Below are 13,834 nucleotides of genomic sequence, written 5' to 3'. Positions count from 1 at the left end.
TATATTTCTAAAGGTGCTATTGACAAGAAAATCCCACCAGATGTCAGTAACAACCCATCCAATCCACGCACCCAAAGAAACCAAACCCTAGATATCTACCCTAGATATTTTACTGTATTTTCCCCACAAAAATAATGTACACAGTGTTCATCCCAACCAACACAAAGTTGCACATACCGTGGTCTACATATACAAACAACAGGAGAATGTACTGAATACTGTCGCGAAATCAATCAATGTAGAGCAGTGTCACAAACCACGGAGGCCCCAGAAAAGTGCAATCAAACTGTGAGTTTATTAACAGCCCGGAGAAAACATCAACATATGTCTTCTGACCAAAATTCATGTTGTGGACACTTATAAAGCAGTGGGGTACACGCCCCCCCATGGCGTCAATTACAGATTACAATAGGTTCCAGACATTAGTCACAGTTAATGGTACATCTTGTACATCTTTAATGGCTATAAACAGACATAGAACTTCTCTTTTCTATAACACCTTCCATACAAGGTAATAAACTTCAAGCCCTCTGGGTCTCTGGGGCTAATTATTGACTCTGGTCATCTGTTGCCAAGTAGAGTAAAATATAGTGAGACACCAAATGAGTTAAGGCCTCAGGCCTGACACATTCCTAGATTATATGTGTTATATGTATTGTAAGCATGCATGCAATCATCCTTCTATGTTCTAGTTTCCCTCAGCATGTATCACCTGGACAGTCACGCCAGTGAAGCTTAAAACCCTTAATGAACCGAACATCAACTCGAAATAAGCACAAATATGCAATGTGTATGAAATGTTTCTAACCATACCTGTAATAAAAGTTCACATAATGGAAGGATCCTCAAATGAACATCTTCAATAAACAACTTTAATGCAATATCAGTACTGTGAGAAATATTATTAGATGAAATAATGCTGTAAAGAATGTTATTAATGCAGTTATAATGATGCCGATTATATGGCAGCAATAAAAGAATTTCTGTATCTCCACAATACAGTTACAGTCAAAACAAAACAAAAAACAACTATGCTGCATCATATCTTCTCTTTCAGTCTGGCAACAGCACCTCATCCACATCACAAGATCAGCATGATCAGCAGGGCAAATATTGCCTAGCATGGCGAATCAGGCCATGACAGCATCAACTGCAGTATCTCCACATGCCTCTTCCATAGCTTGGGGAAGGGGTATATGTGTGTGTGGATTTCGGTCATACACTTTCCATCTCCAGGCAGAAAAAGATTTGTTATAATGGGATTGAGGAATGGAGAATAGGGAGGGAGATAAACAACTAAAAAGCGTGATTGGACAGTGAACCAGTAACGGACTCTGAAACACACATGATAAGCAATACAGACTTGGAGTGGTCACTATTGTGAAGCATAATCAGACTATGATTACTGTATAGTACTGTAATTTACACAGTGTTGAGAGTATGCATCAATTGTAGGATTGTATGGGACTTACTTGCACATAGTTGCATTGCAATTTTTTGACTCTTTTTGAATTGCATTCAAATGGCACCCTGTAGAGCTGCTTCATCTTCAGATTATTTCTATGCAAGACATGGTCCGGTGTTCTAAGCTGACCGTATCAATATTTTGAAATATGTTGTTGTCTTCTATTACTTTTCTTTGTATTTGCTGTACTGTTATGGCATTATTTTCTAGAACCATGTTTATGATTTCAGTCTCCAGTTCAGGAGACAGAAGACATTCCCGACCACCTCGTGTTGATAAGCTTTCAGCTCTGCAATACAAATAGTATACTGTAAAATACTGTGAATAGGCCTACTATGTAGGAATACAAAGTACGAATACATTTTCCAAGTACTTGAAACATATGTCACAGTATTTTCACAGTCTACAGAACAGTGCACAGGCAATACTGTGCTACACTAATGTACAGTGAGATTTCTTACCTATTCTCATTTTGGAAAGTCCAGAAAGTCAGGAGGATGGACGCTACATTGTACCTGCTCACATTTGGCTGTACTCTTTGTGATCTACTTAATACATTTTTGCAGCCTTAGTATAATTAAAAGTTAGCGAGGCTTTAAATTAATGGGCTCCACACTGCTTCCCCTGGTGGATACACATGACATTATCAGTGCTGTAAATAAACTTTGCCACTCATGGTTGCATAGGCCACATCACAGACAACGTTACAGTCAAGGGCTGAAGACCCCAGCTAAATGACAAGCAGCCAGTCTGAGCTCAACCTGTTCAAGTGTGCTGCATTTCTACCCAGGTTTTTTGAATCCACTAATTTCCTGGATGAAGCATACAGTGCTGTGAACAAGTATTTCCTCCCTTACTATTTTTTATTTTGTGTTTGCATGCATCACTCTGACATGTCTTAGAGATAAAACAACTACAACTAAAAACTGTTATCCAACTCTTGCATTTAGGACAAATTTATGAGGGGATTTCCCTAATGTTGAGTTCCTGTTGAAGTATACAAAGAAGTACTTTAAGTTTGTTTCCTTCTATTTTGTTTAAAATGCATCACACAGCAGCCTACCTGTGCTCTGAGCCCCCATTGATTGTGGTAAAATTAAATAAACCAAAAGATTCTGCCATATTCCCAAACACAGTTCAGAGTATTCAAAATATATGCAAATATATGTTCTGTTTGCATGTTTATTTACTTTGGAAAACATTACATTCACGCAATACAGTATTTGGATAGGTCAAACCCTGAACTTCCCTGAATGATACATGAAAATATCAGTGACAGTCTTATTTCATATCAGGCACTTCAAAGTTGTTTATTTCTGCTCTACTGATACAAAATAGAATCTGAAGTGCAGCAGGGAAACAACATCATTCCACAGCCTCAGAAAAGAAATTTGAGGATGGCTGAAGATGCCAGCCCCAGGATGGCACTGGGACCAGTTGAAATAGTGCTGTTACACAGATCCCCTTCACTGCAAGATATAGAGTCAACACATGTTGCACTGTTTTGGCAGTGAAGCTACGTTAAAATGTGTAAGACATGAGGAGAAAACGCTCAGAAAACGTCGCAAAACATGATGTGACTAAGAGCCAGCAGACATTCAGCATTTATGTTATTTTATAACATAGTTATTTTCACAATAAAATAGAATTTTATTGTATTAAAAAAATATGTTTAATATCAGTATAAGTTCTCATATACAAAAAAGAAAACTGCTTAGACTTGAACTCTGATCTGAGTCTCATTAACTCATTAATTTATGTAAGGGAACTACTCTTTTGTGTTGCTGCTGATAGACTCACAGTAGTTTATGTTAGCTAACTACCCATACGGAAAAGAAATAGTAAAAACTTATATGTGATTACTCATGAAAGTGGCCACTTTCATGAGTAAATCATATAAGGCTTACATGATTTACTCATGAAAGTGGCCACTTTCGTATTACTTTCATACATTGTTTTAGTAAGTATCCAAAACATACAAGTTTCATTATATAATTTTTCAAGGGATCTTATATCTGTTTTCACTCTTATATGCTTTTCATACAAGTTTCACACAAGACAGATACAAACTTTATAAGATTTATATATATCTTTTCCATATGGGTAGTGACAGAAGAGATAGCTCAGTGGAGAAAAGTGGGCTGGGGACTTAAAGGCAGTATAAGAGGGGCACATTTGTATAGCTCCTGGCTGCAACAATAAGTTTTATATTTAAAAAAACTAAATAAAAAGAGAGCTTGAATGAGTCACTGACTGTCTGATTACCAGAGTTCTTGAGGGAGAACAAATATTTTATTCCTTCCTAGTTAAATTTACCCTTTTTAATTTTTCATATTTATTTCCTATCTTATTCATAGCCTTTTCCTTTTTTGTTTTCTTTAGGTCACGAGCAGTTGTCCAAGCATTTCACTACATATCGTACTGTGTATGACTGTGTACGTGACAAATAAAATTTGAATTTGAATTTGAATTTGAATTTGAATTTAAGTGTGACTTATAGTCTGAAAAATACGATACTGAAAAAGTTCTTGTGCTTAAGGTGCTTCACTGAGCTGAAATTTAAACTTAAAATATCTCAAGATATATAACATAATAATAATGCCTTAATTGGAGGATCAAAACGCTTGCCCAGCCGTTGTTTTAGGGCTCCTCCTTGGTGGAACTGCTGTGTTGTCTCGTTTCATTTTGCCTTGTCCGGTCTTGGCGACTCTTTTGTCTATTATCTGGTTTTATCTTTTTTCCTCAGTGTTTTGCCTGGTTTTACTCAGCTCATTCTGCCCTGTTGCTTGCACTCACACCTCCGTGGTCGGACTAGAGCGATCCTCTGCCCGAGTGTCGTGCTGGTGCTGGGAACCCTGAATCGCTTGAGTTGCTGGTTCCACTTTGTGGGGAGCTGTACTGGACTGCAATCGAAGTTAGTCCTCCAGTCTTACAGTGGAGCACTGTAACAAAAAATAATTTCCCCCAGGGATCAATAAAGTATTCTGATTCTGATTCTGATTCGCTGTGTGTGAGTGTGTAATCTGTTTTATCGAAGAATTGAAGCTTCTTTTATATTTTACTGTTACTTTCCCGTAAGCATGCTGCATTACTAAACCATGATTTTGTTTGCAAGAGTGTCATGACAATGACATAAGCGAGTGCAATGTTCGTGGTCACAGACGTGTGCAGATAAACAATGGATAATATATCAAGTGCAGGAGAGAGTATGACTGTGCAGAGTTTAAAGCATGGAAGTACTGACCTTACTTTGAGTTTGATTTTGTAAAAAGTGACAAAAACATTAGCGTCCTCTGTACACTGCGTGGGAAGAAAACTTCTTTTTACAGGGAAAAAAAACCCTAAACTTTTGTGCAAGCACCGAGTACGCTGCCACGGGAATGTGAAATTCACAGAGAAACCCCCTAATCCCGGACACTGACATGGCCGCTGCAGCACACCTGCACCAGGGCAAACCTCCACCTGCCCCACTCCTGCTAAACAGGTGAAAATAGATTTAAGAACAACAGGACTTATTGCCGCTGAGTCTTTGATTTTATTTATTTTCTGCTGTGTTTTACTTGCATCTATTTGAAATAGTATAAACACACCTTCTACACCGATACATTCCACAAAGGTCTCTCAGATCAACTGACCAGTCACTCCTTGCTGTCCCCATGTCGAGACTGAAACAGTGGGGGGGGGGGGGGGGGACGACAGCTTTCGCTGTTGTGGCCCCCAAATATGGAATAAACTGCCCCTCAATAGTAGGCTGACCACAACACTTGGAATGTTTAAATCACTTTTTAAAACACACTTTTTGTCAAAGGCTTTTTAGGTGTAGTACCAGAGTCAGCTTGTAGTCAGTTTTAGTCAGCTGTTGGTCACTCTTAATCTTTTTATTTTGTTAATTTTATTCATTGTATATTTTATTGCCTATTTTACTCATGTCTTAATATTTAATATATATACTGATTTATTTTTATCTTCTTTTTCACTTATTTATTTATTTGATTATTATTTATATTTATTATTTGTCTGTTTAATGTATGGTTTTTAACTGTTATCTCTGTTTTATTATTGGAAAGTACTTTGGTCAACTTTATTGTTTTTAAAGTGCTATATAAATAAAGTTGCATTGGATTGGAATTTTTGCTTGATGCAATTTGCATAAAGTTAAAAGATTAAAACTAATAAAACAAAGATTGAAAAAAGACTTTTTCCATTTGATTACATTTTATATGATGGATTATGCATAAAAAATATAATTGGGCTAAAGGTCTATAGCTTTATTACCTATTCAGGTTGTGTATCATGTTTTTAAAAAGTAACTAAGTAACTAATTACTTTTAAAAATAAGTAAATGGTAAATGACCTGTATTTATATAGCGCTTTACTAGTCCCCAAGGACCCCAAAGCGCTTTACATATCCAGTCATCCACCCATTCACACACTGGTGATGGCAAGCTACATTGTAGCCACAGCCACCCTGGGGCGCACTGACAGAGGTGAGGCTGCCGGACACTGGCGCCACCGGGCCCTCTGACCACCACCAGTAGGCAACGGGTGAAGTGTCTTGCCCAACGACCGAGACTGTCCAAGCCGGGGCTCGAACCGGCAACCTTTCGATTACAAGGCAAACTCCCAACTCTTGAGCCACGATCGCCCCAAGTAATCAGTAAAGTAACGAGATTACTTTTTTGGAGAAGTAATCAGTAATTAATTACTAATTACTTTTTTCAAGTAACTTGACCAACACTGGTCCTGTGCTTTTCTTTTTTTTAGTGAATGGAGGATCCGCCAGTGTCCCTGGGACCATAGGTGGTGAGTCGTTTCCACACACTTCTTTTATTTGTGTAGCGCTGGGTGTCTAGGCTGTGGTGATTTTCCCGTGTGATTTTCGTTTGGTCCACGGCTGCTGTCAAGTCCCAGTTCCATGATTTTTTTGTTGTATTTCAGAACACTGTCAAACACTACATTCAGTGTTTGCTATTGTTTTTTATTCCTTGTTTATCCTCCTGACTATAAATACAATTGTATTAATATTGAGCCAACAGTGTGCATCCTTGCTTTTTTGTTCTTACTTTTTTTGACAATATTTGCTGTTTGTGTGACACACTACTAAAAATATAAAAAGCATACAGTACTGTACTTGTTTGAGACATAACATTTTAACAACAAAAGTATAGATACCCCCCCCCCCCCCCCCCAAAATGGTTTGTTCCAGCTCGCCTCTCCCCTGCTCTGGCTCTAGCGCCCTTTCTGCCAGAGCAATGGTGGCTGAGACGCAGTGGAGTGGAGGTGTTAGTGCCTGGCTTAAAACAGGACATGTGAGCTGCATTTAACCTTCAGTTAATCTTTATATAGTTAGGTAGGAGTCAGACCATGTTTCTTTTTAGCTGAGAAATATTACACCCAGGTAACCTGCAGGGTTGAAAACATGTTTTCCGATGATGTTTGCTACTCTACAATCCGTCCTGCTCTGTAGTAAAACCAGCAACATTTGACTGTCCCGTTGCTCCCATTGAAATGTATACAGCCTATTTAAAACCTAAAACTTAAAATTGTCCGCAGCCTGCTGTTGTTACCACTGTCCTGTTTGAAATGGATACTAACTAGCTAACTGACTGAATGCCCATTAACCTTATAACTCCCAGTGTGTGTGTGTGTGTGTGTGTGTGTGTGTGTGTGTGTGTGTGTGTGTGTGTGTGTGTGTGTGTGTGTGTGTACAGAGAGACAGCCAGGTTCATAATGGATATAAGGAAGTTTTTTCAAAAAAAGGAGCCACATTCAGGTAAAAGTGTAAGATCAAATGATCCATCAATCGAGAATAATGTTGGATCAGTGTTTCAATATTTATATGTTTTATTAGATGTTCATGTGGTTTGGTTATTTGCCTTTTGGTTGAAAGTACACTGAGAGAGGACTTTTTGTTAGTGATCTTAATAGTATTTTTTATATTAATGTAATTTTTCATCTAATTGAATACAATCTATTTGTGTATGATTGTCAGTCCAAAGAGGGAGAGAGGAAAGAGGGGAACGTGAGGAGAAAGTACAAGGTCAGGAAGAACCAGGTAAGAAAACAGACAGGGAACAGTGACAGGCACAACAAAAACTGTTAAAGTGACAAAGAGAAAAAACCTGATTTTACACACACAATCTGGAAGTTGTGTTCTCCCTATATTAAAGCTGCTGTACAGAATCTGCAAAACAAACTGGGTTGAAACATTTTTGACCCTCTTTAACAACATTCCAACATAACATTATAATTGATCGGGGAGATTAAAATTAATGATATATTTTTATGTGGTTCAGCCACAACTCTACTAAAACCTCAGCCAGTAATAGGTAGGCCAACTTTTGGACCGTCCAGTTGTCTGTATGACTGCCGCAGTACGTACATCACATTTGCACACTATCAGAAAGTGCCAAACAGCCCTGGTGGAGTGAGGAGCTGTAAAGAGAAGCTGAGTGCTCTGTTTCTAAAAATGCTTTAAGCTTGTTTCAAAGATTCTGTACAGCAGCTTTAAATGTTTTCCAAAAGCACACATACACTTCTCAGTGTTTCTCAAACTTTTTACAGTGTGTACCACCTGATAAAAATGTCAAGCTCTCCCAAGTACCACTATGAAAGCATGAAAGTCATAAATCTTACAACACAAAATTAGTATTATTAAAATAGTCACATTAGTATCTGCAGCAAAGATTTTTTCATACATTGCATAAATTCTACCACAGGCAAAGTTGCCTCCATTTTTATAGTTTTTTTTAAATATTTTGTAATAATTTATTTGTACCCAGGCACAGAGAGACTTGATGAATTTAAGAATCTTATGATTTAATAAAGACATTTGCAGACTTTCACAGAGAGGGTACAATTATGATGACTGATAAAGGAGACAAAGACAACAGACGATGAGGACAGGGAGGAACAGGGGTTTAAATGCACCAAGGAGACAGTCAGAGAGAACTCGGGACAACATTTAAGGATGCAGGGACTGACAGAGACAGGTTTATCTTGCCTGGCTGGGCAGCTCTCTGGGTGCTCAGCACCCCCTAAGCTCTGATCCTAGAATTGCCCCTGCTTAGAGATAAAACACCTACAACTAAAAACTGTGATCCAACTCTTGCATTTAGGACAAATTTATGAGGGGATTTCCCTAATGTTGAGTTCCTGTTGAAGTATACAAAGAAGTACTTTAAGTTTGTTTCCTTCTATTTTGTTTAAAATGCATTACACAGCAGCCTACCTGTGCTCTGAGCCCCCATTGACTGTAGTAAAATTAAATAAACTAAATGATTCTGCCATATACCCAAACACAGTTCTAAGTATTATAAAAAATATGCTGACATTCAAGATTTATGTTATTTTATAACATTAAGTTATTTTCACAATAAAAATATCATTTTTCAATGTATTTTTTCTAAATATGTTTAATATCAGTATAAGTTCTCAATGATTAGAGTTGAATATGAAGGCTCTGATCTGAGACTCATTAACTTATGTAAGGGAACTACTCTTTTGTGTTGCTGCTGATAGACTCACAGTAGTTTATGTTAGCTAACTACCCATACGGAAAAGAAATAGTAAAAACTTATATGTGATTACTCATGAAAGTGGCCACTTTCATGAGTAAATCATATAAGGCTTACATGATTTACTCATGAAAGTGGCCACTTTCGCATTACTTTCATACATTGTTTTAGTAAGTATCCAAAACATACAAGTTTCATTATATAATTTTTCAAGGGATCTTATATCTGTTTTCACTCTTATAAGAGATAGCTCAGTGGAGAGAAAAAAAAAAGGGGGGGGGAGTGTTGGGGCTTAAAAGCAGTCTAAGGGGGGCACATTTGTATAGCTCCTGGCTGCAACAATAAGTTTTATATTAAAAAAACTAAATAAAAAGAGAGCTTGAATGAGTCACTGACTGTCTGATTACCAGAGATGGGCAGTAACGCGTTACGCGTTACTGTAATCTGATTACTTTTTTCAAGTAACGAGTAAAGTAAGGGATTACTATTACAAAAACGGTAATTAGATTACCGTTACTTTCCCGTAGGAACGCTGCGTTACTGCGTTACTAAAACTGTGATTTTTTGCGAGAATGTCTCACGACAGTGACGTAAGCGAGTGCGCCGTTAGTGACAACAGCTGTGTGCATATCAACAATGGATCACATATCGATTGTGGGAGAGAGTATGAGCGTGCAGCGTTTAAAGTGTGGAAGTACTGACCTTACTTTGAGTTTGATTCCATAAAAAGTGACAAAAACATTAGTGTCCATCGTGCGTGGGAAGAAAACTTCTTTTTACAGCGAAAAAAACCCCTAAACTTCCAAGCAAGCACCGTGCGCAACGACGTAATGGGAAATTCACAGACAAACTCGAGGATTCTTTAACTGACCGCGGCACACCTGCACCAGGGTAAACCTCCGCCTACCGCAGTCCTGCTTTACAGGTGAAAATAGAGCAAAAGGACCGCTGAGTCTTTGACTTTATTTATTTTCTGCTGTGTTTTACTTGCATCTATTTGAAAGAGTGAGTGTAAACACAAAAAATATTTCATTTTATGTGCTGGAATGTGTAGAAAATAGGTTTAAATGTTAAACTAATTTATTCAAGTCAGAGAATGTTGCATATAATTAAATTTTTGCTTGATGCATAAAGTTAAAATATTAAAACTGATAAAACAAGTTAAAAAAAAGAGACTTTTCCATCTGTTTACATTTTGTATGATGGATTATGTAGAAAAAGTAGAATTGGGCTGAAAGATCTATCGCCAACTCGTGTTTTTAAAAAGTAACTAAGTAACTAGGTAATTAATTACTTTTGAAAATAAGTAATCAGTAAAGTAACGGGATTACTTTTTGGGGGAAGTAATCAGTAATTAGTTACTGATTACTTTTTTCAAGTAACTTGACCAACACTGCTGATTACACCCTAAAATTAGAAGAATTATATGGCAAGTTGTAATTGTCAAATACAGTGATGATTCAGCTTATAAGTTTCAAATTATTGAAAATAAAATTGTAAACAAGGAAACCAAGAATCTTCAATTTGTTACAGATCTATTTAATGTGTACTATTTAAAAATATATCAGAGATAACATAAATACAGCAAAAAATCTGAACCTTCAGTATAAAAAAGTAGTACTCTGTAAATTGGCATAAAGTTTTTACCTTTAAAAAAACAAACAAAAAAACCAGCTGGTTACCTTACAGAGCAAGCTACCTGGGCCCTGTTTCAGGAAGCCGGTTTAGTGGAAAAACTGAGTAAGTATACCCTGAGTTAACGAAAACTCTGGGTTTTCGGTTTCACAAAGCGAGTTCAGCTGCAGCCTGAGTGAGTCACTATGACGACACACTCCGTGAAGCTAACCTGCCCCCTAGCAGGTTTACTACAACTAACCCTGACTGTCTCCGCCCCTTTGTCGGAAACCTGACAGTAGGAAGTGTCGGACATGGCGTGCCACTTCCTTGAAGAGCCAGTAGATCGTGAAGCCCAAATTCTCCGCAGAGCTCTCCGCCGGGAGAGAGTGATCAGAGCGCGTTTGGACATTTTATCATTTCCTGATGATTTTCTGTGCGAACGTTACCGTTTCTCAGCACAATCTATAATTTATTTGGATAACATCCTCAGGCCATATATTACGCATGTGACACATCGCGGACATGCTCTCAGTTCTGTACATATTATTCGTATTGCACTTCGGTTTCTTGCAAACGGGAGCTTTCTGTATAATATTGGTGACGCTGAGCACGTTTCCAAGGCTACCGTCTGTCGGGCAGTCAGGAATGTTACAGTTGCACTGAAACGTCTCCTGTACTGGTTTGTGGTGTTCCCCGGTCACAGACCCACAGGATTTATCAAAGAGGGATGCCACAAAATTGCAGGTATCAGGATGACCAAAACTTAATGTATGATGTGGTGATACTTGGACTACTACTTAAATTGCACATTTATTTTCAGGGTTCCCAGGCGTGATTGGCTGTACAGATGGTACTCACATTCCAATCATTGCTCCTTCAGTAAATGAAGGAGACTATGTGAACAGGAAGTCTTTCCACAGCATTAATGTACAGGTACATAGTTCCCTGTAGCATGTCAAACTAACAAATTATTTCATTATAGTAATGGATGCTAATTTGTGTTCTCTGCACTGTGAAGATCATATGTGATGCTGCCAACATTATCACAAATGTGGAAGCCAAGTGGCCAGGCTCTGTCCATGACTCACAAATATTCCGTGAATGTACACTGAGCACAAAATTTGGACATGGTGAGTTGAGAATACTTTAAAATATATAAAGACCAATTGCTTCAGGGACATTTGAACTGAAGTGTACCCTTCTGTCTTAGGAGAGTTCACTGGCTACTTGCTTGGTGATAGGGGGTATCCATGTTTACCCTATTTGCTTACCCCTTACCCTGACCCTGAACCGGGCCCACAGCAGTGATATAATCTGGCTAATTGCAGGACAAGAGCCAGAATTGAAATGACTATCGGAATGCTTAAGGCCCGGTTCCAGTGCCTGCAAAGACTCAGGGTCACCCCAGAAAGGGCATGTGACATTATTGTGGCATGTGTGATTCTTCACAACATTGCCACAATTAGAGGAGAACACTGTCCTTCTGAACCAAACATCAGCAGTGATCCAAACCATGAACATCCTGACCCTCCCACGGACATACAAGATGGAAGAGCAGTCAGAGACACCATATGTCACAATCATTTCTTTTGACCCATCACCTCAACATGTTGAAAGAAGAATAAACAGATTTTTTGTTCAACTGGCTTTATTGGTCACCTGTATTTCCTGTACACAAAGTATTAAAAGATGTAAACCTCATAAAGTGTCTCTGTTGCTTCCTCCTCTGTAACAGCTGTCAATGTTTCTTCATTATTTTCCTGTAGTAAAGAAATAGACAACATTGCTGTTCTACTGTAAACTCATATAATCTGTGGAGTATTAAGAGTACTCACAACTGCATGTTGGTCTGGCTCAACAGGAGGCTGCACCAGATGCAGTACACCATCACCATCAACTGATAGAATATGAGGTTTATACAGGTCACTTATAACTTACAAGGGACCAAATGGCAATTAACAAACATACCAATCACCTTACACTTCATTGTCATTATGCTCTCAAAGACAACCAAGACTGAGGGAAGGCAAAATCAGTCGGAAAATAACTTCACTACAAAATAATTCATTATGGTAAAGAGTTTATCAAATGAATGAGTAGCACTGCAAAGGTGACTGTGAAGAAAGGATGTATGCACATCATGTATTATTTTGAATTTACCCCTTATGTAGGCACTTGTGTCTTGCGGGGTTATTGACTCAGAGGATGTTCCCACAGAGATGCCTTCAGCCACAGGGCGCCCACTGTTTTGGCTGAGGGCCAACTGCTCAGCCTCTGAGTGGTGGTGGTGGAGGACCCCCACCTGTTTTTCGGGCCTCCGCTTTTTTTCTGTTGGCTATAACGGGCCACATTTGAGCATACAGAGTAAGCAAATATGTACTTGTAATGTGCTCAGATAATTTCAATAAGTGCTTACAGAAGGAAAATTAATGTAGCCTCTAACTGCAATTGATTTACATGGGACAAACAGACCAAGCACTATGGCTCATAATACAATTACACCTTACCTGTTTGGACTATATTTTTATATTTCATTTTTACTTGCTGCCAGGCACGTTTGGGGCCTGTTGGGTTGCACCTGCGCTCACATCACATCACAAAATAAAATGTATAAAATAACAAATAAAATAACATATGATAAAATAACGTGTTAAATGGGTGGAAATCCCTCGATCAATGTTTAAATTAACACTCACGCATTGACTCTGTCGGCTATGTTTTGCCATGCATGCTTTTGCAGCTGTGGCTGTGTTACTTTTTTCCGCGGAATTTGCATGTTATCGGCATATGCTGCCATCAGAATTTCGGCCTCAAGCGCTGTGAAATACATTGACCGCGCCTTCTTTCCCTCCGTCTCCATGGTGACTCGCTTAATCTGTGCTCCGCTTATCAGGGCTTTATGTATCCTCGTCCGCGCGCTTCACTTGGGGTTAAAGCAACTCCGCGTTGACTGAACTAATTGTTATCAGCCTTTCTGAAACGGAATATTCCGAGTTGGACAGTTCGGGGTTACTCAACCGTGAGTGTCGTTTTTCACTCTGAGTTTTCCAAACCGGCTTCCTGAAACAGGGCCCTGTGCTCTTAGATCTCATTGGCTGTAGTAAAATTAAATAAACAAAAAGATTTTGGCATATTCCCAAACTCAGTTCAGAGTATTCAAAAAATATGCAAATATATTTTCTGTATTTTTATTTGCTTTAGGAAAACATTACATTCACCAATACAGTATTTTGAT

General features: G+C 38.4%; 1 protein-coding gene across 1 annotated transcript; it reads left to right on the top strand.

The window, feature by feature from the left end:
* The first annotated feature begins 7,112 nt into the window (after positions 1-7,112).
* LOC309718754 (putative nuclease HARBI1) lies at positions 7,113-13,693 on the top strand. The gene is made up of 5 exons (XM_082554289.1): positions 7,113-7,238; positions 7,458-7,520; positions 11,420-11,532; positions 11,618-11,729; positions 11,810-13,693. Exons 1-5 carry the CDS (start codon positions 7,196-7,198, stop codon positions 11,905-11,907), a joined length of 429 nt encoding a protein of 142 aa, XP_082410415.1. The 5' UTR covers positions 7,113-7,195; the 3' UTR covers positions 11,908-13,693.
* Positions 13,694-13,834: the final 141 nt, after the last annotated feature.

This window comes from Aulonocara stuartgranti (genome assembly GCF_965226115.1).
Source record: "Aulonocara stuartgranti genome assembly, chromosome: 12".
Lineage (NCBI taxonomy): Eukaryota > Metazoa > Chordata > Actinopteri > Cichliformes > Cichlidae > Aulonocara > Aulonocara stuartgranti.
Note: the sequence above shows the minus strand (reverse complement) of the source record. Positions and strands in the feature narration are given on the sequence as shown.